The 19,151-nt window shown below is 33.8% G+C and overlaps 1 protein-coding gene across 3 annotated transcripts; it reads right to left on the reverse strand.

Moving 5' to 3' along the window:
• Positions 1–5,907: 5,907 nt before the first annotated feature.
• Positions 5,908–19,151, reverse strand: LOC139482409 (sulfotransferase 1A1-like). Of its 3 annotated transcripts, none has more exons than XM_071266312.1 (7): positions 19,129–19,151; positions 15,478–15,527; positions 13,975–14,184; positions 11,948–12,265; positions 9,244–9,353; positions 8,134–8,311; positions 5,908–6,136 (listed from the first exon to the last, which is right to left on the reverse strand). In XM_071266312.1, exons 2-7 carry the CDS (start codon positions 15,509–15,511, stop codon positions 6,024–6,026), a joined length of 963 nt encoding a protein of 320 aa, XP_071122413.1. In that variant the 5' UTR covers positions 15,512–15,527; positions 19,129–19,151; the 3' UTR covers positions 5,908–6,023. The 3 variants fall into 3 exon arrangements, with proteins under 3 accessions (XP_071122413.1, XP_071122412.1, XP_071122414.1); XM_071266311.1 differs by lacking the exon at positions 19,129–19,151 and adding an exon at positions 16,781–16,883; XM_071266313.1 differs by lacking the exon at positions 19,129–19,151 and adding an exon at positions 16,398–16,422.

Below are 19,151 nucleotides of genomic sequence, written 5' to 3' on the forward strand. Positions count from 1 at the left end.
AAAGTGTTTAACCTGAAAAAAAAAACGAACCTATTGTTATTGTAGGAAATAAAAATATATCAGAAGATCTAAATTTTGAAATTTGCTTGCCATTATTTTGCAGTCAAATACGAAAAACGTTTGATATGGACTGTTTATCAATGGGTCGGCCACTCATCAACAAAATAAATTTAAACGTCAATAAACAATCTTTGAAAATATATTCGAAATTGACAAAAACGACACTTCAAATATCACATGTGTCTTTGTAGTTTTTCTTCATTTATTACATTGGTTGCAATGAATTACATTGATTTCCCAGTTAGATAAAAACCGATAATTTCACATGTGAAATAAACGTGGTTATTTCACTCTCTGACGTCATACAACAATAGGCGTTGTCAAGACGTCGATAACGTCGGATCAAAACAAATTGTCAATGCGTAGGAAAAGATATAGTTCCTTACATTTTCTGCGCACTCGTTTAATCCATGCGTCGTTCGGTCACGCGTTGTCTTATTTTTGATATTCAAATACGGCGATTAGTTATACTATAATTAACTTCATAATGTTCATCAGAAACTCCAAAAGACGAATATGTAAAACCAAAGGATGTTTAAGAACTGAAACAGTTGAATACTTATAGGACCAAAATGAAACTTTGAAAAAAATTGCCTTATCTTTTTCAGATCTTCCTATAAAACTTTAAATTCTGATAAATCTTAAAATTTATAACCGAACAAATGACAAACTGTTTCCTTACGATTTGTTAAGCAAAAAATCATCTCAAACCTTTTTGTCGGATCAACGTATCATATTAAGAACTACTGACAAGGGTCATGACCTGGGACAGACACATGCAAATTGGGAATATATAACGTGTACCTATGTTAGAAATGAATCCTCCTGATCATTAAATAAACAACAAGTACACAGAAGAACATACTTTAAAATCCATCTTAAAACAACAGACAAGAATACAAATAAATGAGCGAAGCAAATAGGTAACACAATGCCAAGATGTATAAGTACCGAGCCATCCAAAGGGATATTACAAGAAATAGACTAAACAGTGAAGGTAAGTAATTTACAAAGACAAATAAAACAGATTATTTAGATACTAAACAACGTCAATGATAAGAATATAATAACCTAGCATATATAATTTGTGAAGTTAATACAGAATATGAAAGAACAAGATCTTCAGATGAACTGTTTTAGAAAATAGTTACCAGGATTATATTGCAATACGCCAGACGCGAGTTTCGTCTACCTAAGACGCATGAGTGACGCTCAGATCAAAATAGTTATAGAAAAAGTACGTAACATTCCTTGACATAACCTAGGCGAGTCAACTTTCTGCCCTGTCGACACGGGTGACGTTTATAGTTGAGTAGCAGCATCATGCTCTTGAATACTGAATACATTTGGAAATTCCGCATATGTCATGTATGAACTAATCACTTGTTCCTCCACGCAGCATGTTTTTATTAATATAAAAAAAAAGATTCTGTATGGTGTCCCATAAAAAAAAATGTGAAGCATGTTTAGCGTATTCTACATTTTTTTTTTATTATTGAAAAGCATTGTGGATTATTTCTTTTAGATTATTCAATTCAACATGGGGAATGCATGCCCTTAATGAGTTCTTACATACCGGTCGAATAACAAAATCATTGGTTTGAAATTAAAAAAAAAGACAAACAGAAAAACAATAATACAAAAGACACATCATAGAAAACTAAATACTAAACAACACGAACCCCACTAAAGACTGGGAGTGATCTCAGGTGCTCTGGAAGGGTAAGCAAATCCTGATCCACATGTGGCACCCGTCGTTTGCTCTTTCACATATTTTTTGCGTTCCTGAATGTTAAAACAAACTTTAAAAAAATTATTCATTATACTATATGCCAAATTTAGCTTTAAGACATACAAAATAGACAGCAGCAAGTTATAAATTTCATGAGCTGTTTTGGATAACTCGGACTATAAATAACATACGTTTGGGCCAATAATCAAAGACACAACTCATGAGGGGTATACTTTACTTCTATTTTGTTTTTAATATAAAACACTTGATGGAGTAATAAAATTGAGAAAGGAAATGGTGAATATGTCAAAGCGACAACCACCCGACCATAGAGCAAACAACAGCCGAAGGCAACCAATGGGTCTTCAATGTAGCGAGAATTCCCGCACCCGTAGGTGTCCTTCAGCTGGCCCCTAAAATATGCATAATAGTACAGTGATAATGGACGTCATACTAAACTCCGAATTATACACAAGAAACTAAAATTTAAAATCATACAAGACTAACAAAGGCCAGAGGCTCCTGACTTGGGACAGGCGCAAAATTGCGGCGGGGTTAAACATGTTTATGAGATCTCAACCCTCCCCCTATACCTCTAGCCAATGTAGAAAAGTAAAACAATAACAATACGCACATTAAAATTCAGTTCAAGAGAAGTCCGAGTCTGATGTCAAAAGATGTAACAAAAGAAAATAAATAAAATGACAATAATACATAAATAACAACAGACTACTAGCAGTTAACTGACATGCCAGCTCCAGACCTCAATTAAACTGATTGAAAGATTATGTCTTCATCATATGAATATCAGGTACAATCCCTCCCGTTAGGGGTTTAGTATCATACTATCATAAAATATATGAGAAGAACATAACCCGTGTCATGCCAACAACTGTTTTTTTTAGAAATAAATGTGTTTAGTTCCGATGCAAAGACCCTATCAGTGAATCAATGTTAAAGCCAAAATATGCAATCTTTAATGACCTGACAACAGTATCGTAACTATATCCCCTTTTAATAAGTCTATTTAAAGGTTTTGTTAGTTTCTGAGGAGAATACTGACATTTTTGTGCTTTATAAAGAATATTTCCATAAAATTTTGGATGTGAAATACCTGAACGTATAAGATGTCTGCATGTTGAGTTATATTTACGAATTATTTCCTTATACCGGTGATGTATGTATGAGTAGTGTAACAGCGTTCTAATAAAAAAAACACAGAGTTCATCGAGCGAAAATATGTTTATTCGTAAAACTGAATTAAGAATTTTTTAAAGATTTATAGAAGTCAAACGGACTGTGCAAACATAAGAACCACTGTGATAGAAAACAAGAAAAAAAAAGAGAAAAAGAGAACACCAATAGCAAAACTACATTTTACTTATCTTATTTAGTAATATATTTACACGATTATGTTACACAAAACATTCAGTCTATTAATATTGAACATGCAAGAGCCTCTGGCCTTTGTTAGTCTTGTATCATTTTTAATTTTGGTTTCTTGTGTACAATTTGGTTTTAAGTATGGCGCTCATTATCACTGAACTAGTACATATTTGTTTAGGGGCAATTGAAGGATGCCTCCGGGTGCGGGAATTTCTCGCTACATTGAAGACCTGTTGGTGACCTTCTGCTGTTGTCTTTTCAATGGTCGGGTTGTTGTCTCTTTGACACATTCCCCATTTCCATTCTCAATTTTAAACTTAATCTGTAAGAACAAAGTGTATCAATGATATAACACATGCATTGAAACAATCAAAACGAGCAGATCCTTAGACCCTTTATTTAATAGCTTCAGACAAAATGTACAACTTGTTTTTGCTCTGACACCATCAAAATGGTTCGTAAATATAGATAAACCGGGTAAAATCAGAAAATTTATTTTAAAGAATATAACAAAGAACAGTAGAGTGTGACTATAAATCCCAATTTTTTATGTTTTGATTAAATCACTTTCAAGTGATGCTTACCAAATAGAGGGGATTTTCTGTATAATTCTCTTCAATATTAAAGTTCATCAATTGTCTTCGTGATCGTCATTATGAAGCATTGATTAAAAATAATGTTTGTTCTGTAGGTTCTTAATCACAATTTTCTAATGACATCAGTGATGATTCTCAACTATACGATATTCATTTGCCGAATAATTCGTGGAATGCAGAATTATATTTGTCAACCTATCGCTCAACATGAGAAGTAAGTGACGATACTACTTAACGCACGCATGATGTTCACTAAATTCAATGTTTTTGACGAAAATGCAACGATTTAACATAATCAAAAAGAAACACGAAAATTTTTTTTTCAAACAATACCAAAAATATAATTTTCATACTTTTATTAAAGATTAATAAAAATCATGAATTGCCTTATACAATACAGACTTCAATAGAAAATTTATTATATTTTGGTCAATGAATTATTTTATCGACTAGCATTTGTTGTTCAGTGAGTTGAGAGTGTAAACTATAGCGTTATCGATTCAAACTTTTAAAATATAAAGTATTATTTACTCTTCAACATGTCTCATAATTTGTCCTACTCATTGGTTCGTTTCTGTGTGTGTTTCATTTTAATATTGTGTTTCTGTTGTGTAGTAGTCCTCTTATATTTGATATGTTTTCCTCAGTTTTAGTGTGTAACTCAGATTTGTTTTTTTCTCAATCAATTTATGAATTTCGAACAGCGGTATACTACTGTTGTCTTTATTTGTGTGGTTTTCTTTGGGTTTTTTTTTATAAATTTTTCAGATTTCATTATGTCAGATAATACACTAACAAGATATATTATAACCTAATAACCTATTATACAATATATTCACCTTTCCGGGATCAGCACTTTAATCAGGTGTAATGCAGCTTCTAGGATACATACCGCATACAATTTCATTATACCATTTTAGATTGATTGTTGGTTGCTTAACGTCCAGTGGCAAATATTGCATGCATATTCAGGACGAGTACCATTTTAGAGGAACTAGTAAACTATCACGAGAACGTGAAAAGTGTTTGGTAGTTTGGCTTAAACAGTATTACTCCATACCAGCGCAAGTAAAAGCTGTTGACCATTATTTAGGGAAAAAATTTATACTTCACTTTGAAACAAAATCAATGTTAATTTGATATTTATGAGACCGTGCAATGTATAGCTTGCCATTCAAGTTGATCAAATAGTCTATCTCAATCCAGTAAAATTACAGGGAATCCTAAGCTACTATATACAATAACACAGATTTAACGCACATGAATAATCAAATGCTGTTCTGTTCAGGTTCATGCTTCACTCTTAGCGAACGACAATTTAACTCCAAGATGGACGCGGCGTTATGGTTTTCTCCATGTATGTAATAGGTACATACTCATTTACTCGAAACTAAACTTTGTCTCCTTAATAGTAAAACAATATTTTCTAAACCCAAGAATGTCTACCTAATGGCATCATTAGCCTTCGGCTGAGTCGTATTTTATAGAATGCTTCTTCAATAATCTTCAATATCGTTTTTCATTTAACTTTATAACTGTTCTGATTGATTGATTCATCGTTGTTTAACGCCACTAACAACAGTGTTGTGCTATTTCGTGGCAGTCAGTTGTTATTGGAACCACGGAGATAACCGGTAAGAAAACTGACAACCCTATCAATTAATATATGAGTTCGAACACACCTGTCCTGTGTGGGATTCGAACTCACAACCTCAGAGTTGACAGGCTAGTGATACTTCTACTACTAAGACTCCTCGACCACAGAGGCCCTTACAACTGTTTTGATATGTGAGTGCTACTGATGATGTGATGTGTTTAAACTTTATCGACCTGTTGCGTGTTTTTATAGGGGCAAGCCGAGGACCACGTCCGGGTTTGGGATTTTCTCGCTACATTAAACACCCATTGGTGGCCTTCGGCTGTTATCTCCTCTTTGATTGTTATATCATTGACCTATTCCCAATTTCCATTCCCAACTTTATTTGATAAGTTGTCTTCTATTTACCTCCGACAAAAACAAGTTTGTCATTATATTTTCATTTTGTGAAACAAACATCATGTACGCATTGAATCCTTTCTGAATAAAAAATATATAATTTGAACATGCATGAACAGTAAACAAAAACAAACACCTTTCTTTGTTTCATTGTATGAAACAATACTTGGTCAAAACTTTACTGCTTTGAATTAAAAAAGTACATCGAAACATTTAGAACGATGGGAAATTGTTGTATTGATCAATCGACTGTTTATAATGTATATTTGTAAGTGAACTTAATGCCTTTCATTCTTTCGTTATAAATTCTGTCAAATTCTTCATTATCTGCGACAGTAAAATGGTTCTTCCAGTCTCCGACTTCTCCTGCAATAACAAAATATAAATAACAGTGTACCAATAAATATCGACCAGATATATATTGCTCGATTATTATTTAGCAATGTGACGAAAATGTGATATGAGCTGACTCATGAATGGACTTTCAAACTAGTATGAGATTATGGGGGGTCGATGGCTAAGTGATAGAAGTAAATTTTCTTAATTATCACAAGCAGGTTAGCACTGGGATATCAAACCCCATACGTGGCAAGTGCACGTTTGACATTCTAAATAGACGAGGATTATGCACACGTCGCTTTTTCAAAGAGTAGAGATCCATAACTCCTCAATGTCATATTATAAATTAATAAAAACTAAAGGGACGTTATTTTAATATATATATAACCCGGTCAGCAAAGTCTCATGAAAACTATTCATAGAACTTTTGGGTTCTTGTCATAAAACTGGAAAATTCCACCTTTTTAATAAATGAATCCCCCTAACTCAGAAACCCATGATCTAAAATTAATAAAAATCGAAAGGGAGCTCACATCAAAAGATGTCAAAAGCTCATAAGAGCTGGTGTTGTATATTAAACGTATGCCGAATCAAAATATGTTTTTCTTATCAAATAGATATAACAAATCCACCAACGTTTCGTGCAAATTGGTAAAATCGTTTTTGAGTTATCGTCTGACGTGTTGATGACGGACGTAGACGCACTCGACCAGATGGACTGACTGTTCGGACGGACGAACGGACGAATAACAGTATACCATATCACGATCCGTAAACGGGCGTATGTTAACTTTAGATATAGGGGATTTCACAAAAGATGCTTAATCCCACTGAATGTTTGTGCTGGTTCCAAGTAAGGAGTATCTGCATGGCCTTTGTTAGTCTTGTTTGTTTTTCAATTTTAGTTCATTTGTATGTGTTGATCTGTTATGGAACTTAGCATGACGTCCATTGTCGATGAACAAGTACGCTTTTTTATTACAGTGACCAGCTTAAGCTCGCCTCCGGCAACGAGATTTTCTCGTTGTTTTGAAGACCCATTGGTCATTGGTGACCTTGTGCTGTTGTCTGCACTTCGGTCGGGTTGTTGTCTCTTTGACACATTCTCCCCGGTGGATTACTTCCTATATTTTAGTGGTATGAGTGAGCCGCAAAACATGGCCACTTTGACATGCCCTGCTGAACAGGGTCTCTTTTGACGTCTTTCTGGTTAGAACATGAACACGGTCATATGTTCATGCCCTGCTGGTGAGAACATGTTTAAAAAAAAACAAAAAAAAACAAAGTATTTGTGTTGAACAGGATCGTTTATCTAACTATTTTTAAAAGATACCTTCTAGAACTGCATCTATTTTATAAGATCTAGAACAGGGTATACATTTTCTGAACGTCGATCTATAGAACAGGGTATGCATTTCAATATTTTCTAGTTATAACAGGGTATCATGGTTTAGCAACTGCTGTCGGCACAGTTATACCGGAACGGATTGTCGATACACGCATACTGTTTTTGGTTGGGTCTTTAAACAAGAGTCCCGATAAATAAAAATCCAGAATTCCACGACCGGACGTACATGTAAATACACGTAAATCCCGTATCTCTATTAAACTTAATCCCGAAATCCCGATGTTAAAACAGCTCTTTCCCGAAATCCCGAACTTAAAAAGTGACAATCACGGAGTCCCAATAAAGGTCCTACCTCCCCTCATTAAGGGAACCAAACTATTAAAACACGAATCACTGGGTGTAAGATTAATCTCCCGTTACCCGACCCGTTCAAACAATCTGAACATTGTTAGACCGTTGGTTTTCCCGTTTGAATGGTTTTACACTAGTAATTTTGGGGCCATTTATAGTTTTTAGTTCGTGGTGAGCCAACTTTTTGAAGGCTCCGTGTTGAAGGCCGTACATTGACCTATAATGGTTTACTTTTACAAATTGTTATTTGGATGTAGAGTTGTCTCATTGGCACTCACACCACATCTTCCTATATCTATTTTGCATTTAATGTCAATAAATTTACCTTTTCTATACATAAATGAAAATGCTTGTTTCGGAATTCCTTCAAGAGCGGATACTTTGGTGTCATCAGCTTTCTTCAGATTATCAAAGCAACACTTATCCACAACTTGATGTATAAAGTCGTCAGCTCTGTTTATACCTAAATACTCCACGATTTTCTTTACCTCACCAACTGGGTTCTTCATAAAAAAAAATTATTTGTATGTATACATATCACATTTTTATATTATTTATAAACTTATTTGTACAACTTGGTTCTTAAAAATAAAAATAAAGACGCCTTTGTTTGTACACATACACACATATCTACACATATTTGTACCCTCAAATGCAAGTCATACACATACATGTACACATCATATGCAGGTAGAAACCAAAAGTTTTGGGAAAATTGATAATTTCGTCACCTTTGCAAACTTTTCAAATATTATGCAGGTCTTTCTGTATAAATGATACACTATAGTGAATCTCTATTCCATTTTTCATTTTTTTTTAATAAGCGTTCACTTAACAATATACATGGCAGACATGTTCGTTTAAAAATCTTGATATTTGATTCGCACGATTACATGACGCTCGAGTGGGCTTTCGGAAATGGCTCTTTAAGTATTTTTTTTTATTGTCGACGTTGACGAACTTCTTTTTGTAAAAGAGGGACGAAAGAGACCAGAGGGACAGTCAAACTCATAAATCGAAAATAAACTGACAACGCCATGGGTAAAAATGAAAAGGACAAACAAACAAACAGACAAACAATTTGACCTACGTTAACAAGATGGCGGAAGTAACTCCACGTTCAAAATATGTATTGTATCGTTAAATTTAATAATTAACACATACCTTTCATTTGAATAATAATAAGATATTTTTGTAGGTTTATATTCCCTACAAATGTAGTATTTTTTCATGTTGTTATAGATTCAAATAATTCTTATAGTGTAAACTGATATTCCTAAGAAAACGTTCAGAGATACAACAACTCACGCTCAAACTAACAGAAGGGTACCAGTCAGTACTAAATAAATTCCAACTACATGTGCGTGTTGACTTTTGTCATTTTACTTCAAGTAACAAATTAACTTGTAAAAAACGTGTATTCAAAATGTCTTACAGATTTCATATCTTCGTAGTACACGTTGTGTATCGGTAAATCGGTCTGGTCATATAACATTTCTTGTAGTTTCTTGGTATAATAAAACCAGTTGTGGTTTGTGACTGTTTCTGAAAGAGAATAAAAAAAAATGAAAGACTATTTACTATATTTATTTGAAAAACAAGCATGATTATTGCATTGAATGTCAAAGTTACCAAGGGCCAATAATACATTAAAACTTGTAAAAGGACGGAAGCGGGACATTCTAACGTAACGTAGGCAACGGTCCGAAAAAAAACCCACCAGAAACAAGAATGTGTCCATAATAAACGGATGCTTGACTTTCTATGTTCAGCGGACCGTGAAATTGGGGGTAAAAACTCAAATTTGGAAATACAACTAGAATGATCATAATATTATCATAGGAAACATGTGTGCTAAGTTTAAAGATGATGGAACTTCAAGTTCATCAAAAACTACCTTGACCAAGAGTTTTAACCTGAAGTGGGACGAATTGACGGACGAAAGGACGGACACACAGACCGAAAACATAATGCCCCTTGGTAGGACAAAACATTCAAAATTCATGAGCACGTGTCTCACCATAAACAGTTTTGCTTAGGTGCACCAAAAGGAGTAGGTCAGTTCCAACTCTAATAATAACACCCATCGTGGTACCTCATTAAAATAGGTTTGGTAATAATCGGATATAAGATATAATCCATAAGTTGAATCTGAAATGTATCGTACCTAACTAAAATCATTAGAAATTGTATAAATAGTGTTGAATATTCTCCATCTTGATGTTGGTAAAAATGTTCATGGATTATTTTCTGCTTTGAAGAAAAGATGCTAAAACGGAAAATTTGCCATACTGTCTTACCACATTTTATCTGTTTATGAGAAAATTTGATGCTTCTTAGACAATGACCATTATTCTGATACGACGTAGTTCTTTCGCTTTGTGAACAAACCCATATGCTCTAAATCCAATAAAATGTGTTTGCACATGCGTAAATTGACTACTTCAGAATAATGAATTTTATCAAATTATCATGCACTTTATATATATATTTCCTTAATTTCAAAACACTTTCAAACTCTTAAATGGTGCACATGATGTTAATAATTCATTTATTATGACTGTAATGTGTTCCATTCCGAAATTTTCACATTTGACCTAGATACGACTACCGTTTATGCTGACTGTTCGAACTCCTCCCTCTGAAAAATAACATTGCCAGCCGTTTGCTTCTTTACTAACAAAAAGGGGTGTTCTTGGAAGAGCCTACACAAACGCTTTTACAGTTATACTTATCGGATATGGAAATTACCTTAATTGTCCTATTCAGAATCGAAATAATTGATGCAAGATATACTTTATTGTAGTTTTAACATGGGTAGGCATTATAATCGTGTTATGTTAGCTATCACTATCGCTCGGGTAAAAATAATCACGAATATAATAAAATTGAGAATGGAAATGGGGAATGTGCCAAAGAGACAACAACCCGACCATAGAGCAGACAATGCCTACCCATGTTAAAACTACAATAAAGTATAGCTTGCATCAATTATTTCTTAAACAAAAATGACATACTGATTAAGCATAGGACACAGTTGCAGAATTTGGTGGTTGTTTATCTAAAAATTACTGGGCCCGGAAGTAACCAAAGTTGACGTGTTAATTTACGTTTTTTGATTGAGTTAAGCCTGCCAATCGATATTTTATCGTGTGTTTTTCTATGCTGTGATGTTATGCTATTGTTTCAGAAAAAGGGAGAAGATTTGGTACCATTAAAACGTTTAGTCCCGCTGCAAATGTTTGCAAATGTCCTAAGTCAGGAATATGATGTGCAGTTTTTTATATTGATTAGACCGTAGGTTTTTCCGTTTGAATGGTTTTACACTAGTAATGTTGGGGCCCTTTATAGCTTGTTGTTCGTTGTGAGCCAAGGCTCCGTGTTGAAGGCCGTACATTGACCTATAATGGTTTACTTTTATAAATTGATATTTGGATGGAGAGTTGTCTCATTGGCACTCACACCACATCTTCATATATCTATTAGTATAGTTTATAGTACCATTACGCCAATATTCAATCAATAAAAATATCATCAAAAACATAAAAAAGGGCTTTCTTCTACCACTGACGCGGTATCATGATTGGTTTTTTCGTTTAATATATTTTTAAGCAATAAAGGTGCGTTGTGATCGACATTTCCTCGTTTAATTGCTCATCACGCATGTTCATATTGATCACTTATGTTTTTACGAATGACCCTAAGACTTTTGTACATTACATCTAGCATCTCATAAATCGAAGCAATTTCCAAATAAGAACCCTGCAATCAGTCGTTTAATTCAGAGTTCCGAGAAAGTTTGGAAATTCGACGATCATGCTTCGGAATTTTGGAATTGAGGATGTTTGCTGACGGTCATTTGAAAACTAATTAATGTCATAAAGTAAAGACAGTAGTATATCAAAACCTAGTATATACCAATTTCCGATATATTTGGATGGAGAGCTGTCTCATTGGCACTCATACCACATTTTCCTATATCTATAAACAATAATATATATGAAATGAGGAAATACGTTCTTCTAATACGCTTGCATCAACTGTAGTGTGAATCCAAACTCAGTCAAAATATAGACTTGAAAAACGAAACAATGGATATACTCAAATATGGTGTACATTTTTAATAAAACAATTCTCACCTAGCTTCATCCATGCTGATAGGAATTCACTAAATGTAGTTTCAGCATCAAACGCCCCAGAAGCCTTCGTGTGGTAAAACAAAGACACAACTGTATCTTTTGGGTTTCTCTGAACCACAATAACTTTACACTTCTTTTCAATAGCCTGCTTTGGAATATGATGTAAAAGAAGATGAGTATTGAAGACACGAGGTCTCGGCATGTCTGTGAATTCGTCAGGGTAATGGAACTCTAGCTGTCTTCTAGCTTTTGACATCTTCTCATAATCTGTTTTACCTTTCATTAGCATGTTAACAATCTCCCATGTCCAATGAGTTCCTATTAAGAGTAAGAATACAATGCGAACATGTCTATATAAATGTCAACATAAAATACCTCTAATATGTTTCAATCAATGTTAACACACATATATGAATTTCACCTTTGTCATAGAAAAATGTGATCATAAACTTTAACAATAGCTGAAAGCAACAACGACGACAAATTAAACAGCACGCTTTAATACCGCACGCACAACTGTTTTCACGAGACATACATCTAATATGTGCTGGTTGTTTTTGTCCTTGAAGTTTGACTATACATGTATCTTAATTAGTATTGGTAAGAATCACAAAAAAGTAGATAAACAAGTTGGGATTGAAACCTGGCTTTTGCTATTAAAGTCTGTAGAACGTCCGTAGACTGTTTTGTTTCTATATTTCTATAAGTTGTGTGTATCTTTAGGATAATGCGTTATTATTGGAAGAAAGTAAAATCACAATAATACGAGGACAATTCAATCGGAAATTCCCTAATCACATGGCAAAATCATATGACAAAACACAGCAAACGAATGGACAACTACTGTCATATTCCTGACTTGGTACACACATTTTCAAATGTACAAAATGGTGGATTGAACCTGGTTTTATAGCGGTATTCCTCTCACTTGTACGACAGTTTCATCAAATTCCGTTATATTTACAACGATGCGTGAACAAAACAGACATAATAAATAAAATAGTCAGCATATGATTACAGCAGCCTTGTTACAATCTAAAACAAACAATTTTACAAAAACCACAAAAGCATCTATCAAATTAAAAACACATTTATTGCTTCACGTGTCTGACGTCAGAAAATTTATACGTCACATAGGGAAAAAATGGTTGTTCAATATTTATACAAAACAATTTTATAATTTCACATGGGGAATGGTGGCATACAGAGTTAAAAAAATCAAAAGTATGTTAGAATTAATTTCAGAAATAGAACGAGATTTAAAATTGTCCAAAATAGAGTAATAACGGAAACAGGAAATGTGTCAAAGAGACAACAAACCGACCAAAAGTTGAAATCAGCTGAAGGCCATCAATGGGTCTTCAGCGCAATAAAAAATTCAAGCACACGCAGGCAAGCTTGAGCTGGCCTCTAAACAATAATATATACTAGTTCAATGAATTAGACGCCACACTCAACTTCGAAACATACAATTTAACCAAAATTAGATAAACATACAAGACTAAACAGCCTTTTACAACTGATTTTTATAGTTCGTTCTTATGACAGTATATTGTACTGTAATACCACTGTCCCAGGTTAGGGGAGGGTTGGGATCCCGCTAACATGTTTAACCTCGCCACATTATTTATATATGTGCCTGTCCCAAGTCAGGAGCCTGTAATTCAGTGGTTGTCGTTTGTTTATGTGTTGCATATTTGTTTTTCGTTCATTTTTTTCATATAAGTAAGGCGTTTAGTTTTCTCGTTTGAATTGTTTTACGTCGTCTTATCGGGCCTTTTATAGCTGACTATGCGGTATGGGCTTTGCTCATTGTTGAAGGCCGTGCGGTGACCTATAGTTATTACATGTATGTGTCATTTTGGTCTCTTGTGGACAGATGTCTGTTTGGCAATCATACCACATCTCCTTTTTATAAGACTTATAAAGGTTATCATTTCCTGAAATTTTTAGTTCAAACAATTCATTTTGAATTTTACGTCACAAAAAAACTGCTTCCAATTAAGTATTTTTTAATCATAAATTACCTGTTTTAGCAGATGCAATTATAAATACATCGTCCTCATAAACCGGCATCTCCTGTATAAGTGGCAAAACCTCCCGGAGGTCAGGTAGGATGCTGCTTTCCTCTGATCCTGGTGCTAAATGTTGAATAGCATCTCCTACTTGAAAGGTTTTTACCGTGTGTCGTGGTGTCATGGCATACTCAACCAGTGTGTCTTTCTCTGTTATTGGTCCTGAATAATAACACAATAACTTTATTTTATTCAAATGTATCTTTATATAATTTTGATTAAGACTATCTAAATTATCGAAATGATCTTAAAGGAGTAACACAATGAAAGGTCATTCTTGTTGACATCGGCCTTGGTCTAAAGGGTGATACAAATTTCCGTGGGCACGCGGACGTGGATGTTATAACCCAATCGGCAAACCTCGGCAAAGGTGTTCCAATGTGTTCAGTAAGAACTTGTTAGCACAGAACAGAAAAAGATCTACATTCAGTACCACCATTTAAGTTGTTGAAATGGGCAATTACAATCAAAATCTCAAAATAAGGGAGCTACCATTTGATTTTTAGGGGGTGGAGGGGGGGGAATGAATATGCATGAAATATTTGCCACTGGACGTTAAGCAACCAACAATCAATCAAAATCAATGTATTGACCTACTTGTGGAGTGCCATGTTTCTCTATACCGACCAACTTTACGTATCTATTGTGTATCGATCTACTGCTGGAGCGGCCATGCATGTTTTTCTATAACAGCCTACATCTACGTACTTATATTGTATTGATCTACTGGTGGAGCGGCCATGTTTCCCTATAACGACCCACATTTACGTACCTAGTATTTTATATCGACCTACTTGTGGAGTGCCATGTTTCTCTATGAAGACCTATATGTACGTGCCTATTGTATATCGACCTACTTGTGGAGTGCCATGTTTCTCTATAAAGACCTATATTTAGGGAGCTACCATTTGATTTTTATGGGGGGGCTAGGATGAAAAATTTTGTCCTGCATTTTTTTTTAGTTGTAATCTCTGTCCTGCCTTTTTATTTTTCACTCTATTCAGTCCTGCCTTTTTTTTATTAGTTTATCCTGACTTTTTTTTACTTAAATTGTCATCCTGCCTTTTTTTTTTGCAAAGTGTCCCATCCTGCCTTTTTTTTTACTCAAAACTCCTGTCCTGCCTATTTTTTTCAAATTTCATCCTAGCCCCCCCATAAAAATCAAATGGTAGCTCCCTTACGTACCTAATGTATATCGACCTACTAGTGAAGTGGCCATGTTTCTCTACAATAGCCTACATAACGTATCTTGTTTGTATTGATCTACTGGTGGAGCGGCCATATTTCTCTTTAACCACCTACTTTTACGTACATGTAACTATTTCATATTGAGCTACTGATGGAGCGGCCATGTTTCTCTATACCGATCTACATTTACGTACATGTTATTTCATATTGAGCTACTGATGGAGCGGCCATGTTCCTCTATAACAACGTTAACTTAAATTTACGTACCTATTTTGTATCGACCTACTGGTGGAGCGGCCATGTTGCTCTATAAGACCCTGTTATGAAAATAATACCAATTAAATATAAATACAACTTCTTTTGCACGTGCACTTTTTTAATAATACAACTTTTAAGTTTGAAAATATAACTCTATAATTATGCTTCTTCTGCACGTGCAATTTTTTAATAATAAAACTTTGAAAACATATACCTCTACATTTATAAAAGTTCTAATATTGAAGTATTTCCAAACCATTGTACTAATTAAGTAGCATCATTTACACTATTAGCTTCTTTTTTAACATCGTTAGTGTAGGTATTATGAAGGTACAAGAAAAACATTGTTTTACCTTTTTCATTTTGTTTTGCTGCTCTTTTTTTGGGAGAGTTTTTTTAATCTTTGAGGTTATTCTATTTTTTTTTAATTGATAACAATAGGTTAACATGTTCCCTAACATTATGGGGGGATGTTGCACGTCGATCCATCTTGTTTTTTTGTTAATTGGAAAATTAAAAAAAATGTGTTTGATATCCAATGAGACAAGTTCATTATCCACCAGAGACCAAATGACGCAAATCTGAACGTTGGCCACTAGGGACTACTAAATTCTATTAAAATCATATAAAAATCATATAAAAATATTTTATTGTACAAGTCCAAATGGGGGTTTCTAATTTCTGTATTTGCAAATTTGCTTTTCTAGGTCATTTTCTGTATTCTCTATTTTATTGTTTTGACCATTATTCAATTCTTTTTTGCCATCTATTCTGCACACTCGAGATCTACGGTACCCACTGTTCTTTATTTTGTAAACTACATCACAGTCGTTTGAATTTTAGTGATAAATAAACCAAAAAAAATGTGACTACATCCAGACTCTCTTAGTGGTAATTAATTTTAAAAACTATTTAACCGTATTAATTACCGGCAGATACAATGGAGTTTTTATCGTGCGAGACAGACTTTGACTGAAGACAGTTGTGTACAGATTTTGAACTGTGTCATATGAATCGTAGTCGTAAAACTATGTCGTACCGATAACTGGAGACTATATCTAAAAATAGATATGTAATCTAAATATAAAACATGTGCTGTACGTGTCTTTTATATTAAGGTAAGTCATTATCTAGGCCGACATTTTACATTATTTTATTCCTACATTAAAATGTTTATTTTACATGTATCTCGATTTTTTGTTTTAACTGACATATTTTGATGAAATACTGGTATGATTTTCTAAAATATAATTTTGCCGCCTTATTAACTCCGTATGAAACGAATAACTTCAATTTACGTGTATATACTTACCAAAAACAGTCTTTCAAAGTCGAAGTCATGTGATAATAATATAATTATAGAGTTTATCCCCCTTGCATATTTTAATCACTGAGGTTTTTTCCGCTTGAGATTATGTAATAACTTTTTAGAAATTAAATCCTGTATCCTAAATTGATATTGCTTAATAAAACACATTTTTTGGTTGAAGCTATTTAATAGTGTGACATTTGATTTCGTGGTGAATTGGCACGTATACGATGTGTTGTTTTAAGCTAGTTGTACTTAGATCTATTTGTCTGATAATTTATCATGTTAATCATCTAATTCATGAATATAAAATTTGTGATGCCTTAAATATCCTTAAACAGCTGTTAAACAATATTCAACATGCTTTGAATCATAGTATAATTGCCAAAATGGCAATGAGAGAACTAACCATCAGAGTCTAACTAATGACATTGATGTAACCGAGCATGTATACATAGGCACTTATAATAAGTCAACTTTCGGAACGGCCTTAAAACATTTGAAAAAACCAATATCGTATACAAATGTGAAACAATTCAAACGGAAAACATTCGCTTTGATTTGTGACAAAGAAATACACAAAAACAGACAAGTCAGACAAAGACAAAGAACTCATTAATTGTTGCATAACGTATACAGTGTAAAATATTTCACTGATTATTTTAGTAGGTAGTCTCAACAAATTATTTGAAGAATATTAATAAAGGATTATTGTGACTGGTATTTGTAAATGAAGGCAAGTCGGATAAGGTCGGACTGGTCAACTAATTGGCACTCATACATCATCTTAAACTATTTGTATTCAAAGTGCCAAAAAGACAAAGAACAAAAAATGAGAACACCAAAACGACTGATATATATAATACAGACAACCAACATATAACACTAAAAAGTGGTATGTACACACACCAAAGAATAGCTGTAACCTCCACAAAAGCTGAAGGTGAACGCATGTGTTTTGTGAGGATTAGCAGTTCCTGCTCCTTGCAAGACATCTACCGTGTTGCTAGGTATAGGTCATGTCCTGTGAAAGCTTCACAGGACACGGGAGGTATTACATCTATCATATAGCAATTTAATGAGATCAATTAAAGCACTTGCATGAACAATAATCAATTTTTCAGTTCAATATAATATTTAGTCATAGTAAGCATGGTACTTAGGGAACAAACTTTTGAATTAGGGAGGTAAAATTTTTTCTAGAAAATATTCTGATCCCAAATTGGATGGAAAAAAATATTGTTGTCAAGCAATGGACAAAAAAAAAATTCTGAATCCAGATTCCCCCCATACATTATATTGATGAAAATTGAAAAATATATTTTGATTAAAAAAAAAACATTGAATAACTAAATAAAATTGATCACGCTTTGCAGTAAAAAAAAGTTCTGTATAAGACAAAAACCATACCCCCTCCCCCACCTTCATGTCAAATGTTGCTCCCTTATAGAAGTATCATTAATGTGCGCAATTAAACATATCTTAGTTAACAGGCAAAAATGTAATTGGCAGTTCAAAAAGTAAAGAAATATCAAAATTCATCCGGAATATGCATGAAATATTTGCCACTGGACGTTAAGAAACCAACCATCTATCAATCGATCAATCGAATTATTGTATTGCAACTTTATTTGACAAGTAACAAATAGACATTTCACTGAATTAAAACAGAGCACCTAATTATAGAGATCAGACAGATTTTGTCGACCTAATAGATGTCTAGAAATAAAAAGTAATAAGTTAAAAATATTCTTTGGGAATTCTGGATGATTCTGCAAATATATGTATAGATTCTGCCACTGCATCGAGTGTGATACGATATTTATCCACTCGAGACAGTTAAATTTTCAAATTGAAAACGCGAGGCTCGCCGAGCGTTTTAAATATTTAAAATTTAACTGTCGAGAGCGGATAAATATCGTATTACACGAGGTTTGGTGGTAGAATCTGTTTCTCTTCGTAAAGAAGAAATACGTTTGCCGGCATATTGTTTGAAAATCATAAGAGGAACAGATTCTACCGCCAAAGTTCGTGTAATACGATATTTATCCACTCTCGAAAGTTAAATTTTTAAAATTTAAAACACTCGACAAGCCTCGCGTTTTAAATTTGAAAATTTAACTGTGTCGAGTGGATAAATATCGTATCGCACTTGATGCAGTGGTAGAATCTATATTTATACAATCGGTGCAGACAGGGATAAATAGACGAAGAATTAGAATCTTATCGTTACTGTCATATGCCATGATTTTCCGAAACATAATTTCGGCGCCTTGTTCACTCTGCCAGAAACAACGAATAATACATGTTGGTATTTAAAGCTGTTAAGCATTATTAGTGTACATACTTACCAACACGTCTTTCAAACTCGAAG

This window comes from Mytilus edulis, chromosome 7 (genome assembly GCF_963676685.1).
Source record: "Mytilus edulis chromosome 7, xbMytEdul2.2, whole genome shotgun sequence".
In the NCBI taxonomy this organism is placed as follows: Eukaryota; Metazoa; Mollusca; class Bivalvia; order Mytilida; family Mytilidae; genus Mytilus; species Mytilus edulis.

Coding starts and splice junctions, on each gene's coding strand:
- LOC139482409 (XM_071266312.1), bottom strand. CDS start 15,511: ATGGCCGCTCCACCAGTAGGTCGATACAAAATAG. Junction 14,185..15,477: donor AGTAGGTCGATACAAAATAG/GTACGTAAATTT, acceptor GTTATTATTCAG/GACCAATAACAGAGAAAGAC. Junction 8,312..9,243: donor ACTACGAAGATATGAAATCT/GTAAGACATTTT, acceptor TTTTTTATGAAG/AACCCAGTTGGTGAGGTAAA.